The sequence below is a fragment of the Ischnura elegans genome, chromosome X (assembly GCF_921293095.1).
Source record: "Ischnura elegans chromosome X, ioIscEleg1.1, whole genome shotgun sequence".
Classification (NCBI taxonomy): domain Eukaryota; kingdom Metazoa; phylum Arthropoda; class Insecta; order Odonata; family Coenagrionidae; genus Ischnura; species Ischnura elegans.
The window spans coordinates 24,355,625-24,359,860 of record NC_060259.1 but is presented as its reverse complement, the minus strand read 5'-3'; the positions used below and the strand labels follow the sequence as shown (position 1 = coordinate 24,359,860).

At 49.8% G+C, this 4,236-nt stretch overlaps 1 protein-coding gene across 1 annotated transcript; it reads right to left on the bottom strand.

Annotated features, from left to right (window-relative positions):
• Positions 1-258: 258 nt before the first annotated feature.
• Positions 259-3,945, bottom strand: LOC124171112 (uncharacterized protein K02A2.6-like). The gene is made up of 2 exons (XM_046550251.1): positions 3,936-3,945; positions 259-3,752 (listed from the first exon to the last, which is right to left on the bottom strand). The coding sequence occupies exons 1-2, from the start codon at positions 3,943-3,945 to the stop codon at positions 259-261; spliced, it is 3,504 nt and encodes a 1,167-aa protein (XP_046406207.1).
• Positions 3,946-4,236: the final 291 nt, after the last annotated feature.

Here is a 4,236-nt window from a genome sequence, read left to right as displayed (position 1 = left end):
AAGTAAACTCCGTTCCGGGTTTCGGCCTCTTTATTCAGTAGCCACCAAGCAACTTTACACTGTCTGGTTTTACAGCAAAATAACCCCCGTCTGCCGCAAGACACGGCCTTTTATATCCGTCGCTCCCGCAGCTCCGCGACCTCGGCGCCCGCTGTCTATCCGGGGTTGTCATTAAATGGGGCCTCCGCGACGAACCCGCCACATCTCTCCTTCTGAAAAAACACTGAATAAAACAGGGAAAGGAACAGGGAAACGGGTCTAAGGAGTGTATCGTTGAGGGGGACGCACAAGTCGTCCGTATCTCGTCCTGAATACTCCCGTCTCTGGTGGGCTGTGGCTCTTCGCTGTAGACTCGAGTTCTGGAAAAAATGCTTCATAATCACTCGAAATACTCGGCTGCCGTTCAGCTAATGTCAGCGCCACCCGATTCCTCCTGATGACTCCACTACCCGTCTCAATGAGATAGGACCGGGGATGGCCCGACTCTCCGACAACCGTTCCATACTCCCGACGATCTCTCACCCAAACGGTGGCTCCCGCAGGCAATAGGGGTAGTTCTTTCGTCCGGTGTCGTCGGTCGTAGTTCCTCTTCTGTCTCTCCGTGATGACCTTATTCTTATCCCGTAGGACCGTGAGGCTGGGCCATTTGGGATTCAACTTCGTAGGATGAAATGGCAAAGTCGTTCTCAGCTTACGTCCCATTAGTAGTTCCGCTGGGGAATACCCCGACTCCATGGGTGATGCACGGTATGCAAGAAACCCCAACCACGGGTCTCTTTCTTTCGCCAGTATGTTTTTTACCGTTTTCACCGCTGCTTCCGCTAGTCCATTACTCTTTGGGTAGTATGGACTGCTAGTTACGACATCCATTCCGTATTTGTTCGCGAATTCCTGGAACTCTCTTCCTCCAAACGGTGGCCCATTGTCCGTTCGGACTACTTGTGGGATTCCGTGACGTGCGAATATTGATTTTATTTTCGCTATCACGTTCGTGGCCCGCGTATTTTCCAAATACGCGACTTCAGGGTATTTTGAAAAGTAGTCTACGATGACTAAGTACTCACGCCCTCTGCTATGAAAAATATCCATTCCCACCTTCTGCCAGGGCCGTGCCGGTCTCTCCGTAGGTCTCAACGGCTCTACTCGCGATGGACGACGTTCGAGACATTCCGGGCACTTGCTTATCATTTCCAGTATTTGATGGGATGCTCCTGGCCACCACACCGACTGCTGCATCCGCCTCCGGCACTTTGAAATACCTAGATGACCTTCGTGGATACGGCTCAATATCTCTTTCCTCCATGATTCCGGGATGTAAACCCTGGTCCCCTTGACTAGTAGCCCGTCAAGGAGGGAAAGATTTGCTCGTTCGTGGTAGAAGCTGGTATCCTCCAACAGCAGTTTCTCTTTACGTGGCCAGCCTTCTTTCACATACTTAGTTATTCGTCGAGTTCTTTCATCTTCTCGTTGCGCTTTCAACACTTCCTTCATGAGTTTGTCGCTCATTGGTAAATCCGCTTTCACAGCTTCGACGTACAATTCCACGTCTTCATCGGTGAGAATATCGCCTTCTTTTGGGGTTTTGGAGATTGGTGATCGTGAGAGAGCATCTGGCGTATACAATTTCTTTCCGGGAACATAAATTACCTCATAGTCGAAACGCATGAGGCGCATACGGAAACGCTGCACTCTGGCGGACAATTCGCTGAGGGGTTTTGTTCCCAATAGTGCCACGAGTGGTTTATGATCCGTACATAGAAGAAATTTCTTGCCTACTAAATAATTTGCTAATTTTTCACACGCCCAGGTAAGTGCTAATACCTCCTTTTCCAATTGGGCGTAGCGTCTTTCGGTATCTGTCAACGTCCGTGACGCAAAACATACCGCTCTCCAATCACCATCTGACTGCCGCTGCTCTAGTGTAGCTCCCAATCCATATGACGATGAGTCGGCTAATACTCTTGTCGGTCGATTTGTCTCGTACATGGCTAATGATGGGGCACTAGTTAATCTTTGCTTGATTTCTTGGAAAGCTTTGGTGTGCGTAGCAGCCCAGGGCAAAGGCTCTTTTTCCCTCATCAGCTCTCTCAACGGTTGGGTAACATCCGCCAAGTGAGGGAGAAATTTCAGATGATAAAGCACAATTCCAAGAAATCGACGTATCTCTGCTACCGTTTCGGGCTGCGGCAATTTCTCTATTGCCGTAATTTTTTCAGGATCTGGCTTGATTCCATCCTCGGCCGATATGACATGACCTAAGAATTTTGTCTCTGCGACCCGAAATCGGCATTTCTCGCGATTCAACGTGATCCCATTTTCTCTAAGACGCTGGAGGACGGCGTTCAATCTCACGTCGTGCTCCGGCTGCGTCGCTGCAAATACGAGTATGTCATCCATAACGTTGACTACTCCCTTTAACCCCGTCAATGCTTCAGACATTCGTCTTTGAAAATGCTCTCCAGCTGAAGATAATCCCATCGGCATCCGGTTAAAACAATACCTTCCAAAAGGGGTAATGAAAGTAGTCAGCGGACGGCATTCCCTCTCTAGTGGTATTTGGTAGTATCCTCTGCAAGCATCCAATTTTGTGAAAATTTTCGCTTCTGAAGCCTTCATCAGTGTTAGACATTCATCCACGGTTGGCAGTTCGTGCTGTTCTTTCCGAATGCATTTATTTAATTTAGTGAAATCTACACATATTCGAACTCCTCCGTCTGCTTTAGGCACTACTACCATGGGCGCGCACCACTCCGTCGGCTCTTCTACCGCCGTTATTATTCCTTCCCCCACCATTTTCTTGATTTCTTTCTCAACCTTATCTCTCAATGGCAAGGGCACTCTTCTCGGCGTAGATACCGCATAGGGCACGGCTTCATCCTTGATGCGAATGACGTAAGGTTTCGGCATTCTTCCTAGCCCACGAAAAAGTTCCTGGTAATTTTCTTCCGGATGGCCAGTTGTTATTTCTCGCAGCCAAGTCAAAATTCCCAGGGATGATATAGCTGGACGTCCCAAGAGCGCATCTTCAACTCCATTCACCACGAAAATCTCGTCCTCGTACACGCGATCCTTCCAACGTAGAAGTGACCGGAATTTTCCTTTGGCCTGCAATCTGCTTCGATTTGGGCCGCGGAGGAATGTTGTGGTGTTTTCGAGTTGTATTCCCTTCAACGTTTTAAATAATTCGGCGCCGATGACAGTGACATCCGCGCCTGTGTCGACTTTGAAGGGGATTTCTTGGTTACCGATGACGAGTGAGACCCTCCATGGTTCTTCTCCCGTCGAAATGCTTCCCAAAAAGAAATGGTCGTCTTCACCCGGTAGCCGCTTGTCAATTTCAGCAACCGCCTTCGTTCTGCAAACTGCTGCCCAATGTCCTTTCTTTTTACAAAGGGCGCACGCAGATTGACGCGCCGGACATCGTGCGAAAGCGTGCTGCGGCGTTTTCCCGCACCGTGGACATTTGCGACCACTCACCTTCATTTGGTCGGGTAGGGCGGCTGTTGACGTCGATGCCTTCTGGTGCCGTGGAGCCTTCTTCCGCACCACGTCCACCTCAGATCCTCGTGCCTGCGAGTGGACTGTTTTATCTTCCCCTGAGTTACTCCTTATCAGCGTCTGTTGCCTGTGCACGTCTTCTGCTTGCCTCGCCTTTGTAACGGCTCTCTCCAGCGTAAGCTCCGGATCCAATTGTAGGGCTTCGGACAACTTGGCGTTCCGTAAACCAACTACCAGACGGTCCCTCACCAATTCTTCACGCAGGGTGCCAAATTTACAGTTTTTAGCGAGAATATGCAGATTACGAACGAATTCTTCCACCGTTTCGGTCTCTCCTTGCAGTCGCTTGTTGAAACGGGCACGTTCGTAAATTATATTTACCTTCGGGACAAAATGCTCTTCAAACTTTCCAAACACGATACTGTATAATAACACACCTGACACCATGTGTTTTTGTCGTAAAAATAAGTAAACTCCGTTCCGGGTTTCGGCCTCTTTATTCAGTAGCCACCAAGCAACTTTACACTGTCTGGTTTTACAGCAAAATAACCCCCGTCTGCCGCAAGACACGGCCTTTTATATCCGTCGCTCCCGCAGCTCTGCGACCTCGGCGCCCGCTGTCTATCCGGGGTTGTCATTAAATGGGGCCTCCGCGACGAACCCGCCACACCGGGTAAGGGAGAACTATGGAGGACCCTCGCGTGAGCCCCGGCCGATTCTACCGCCGAAGTGGCAGGT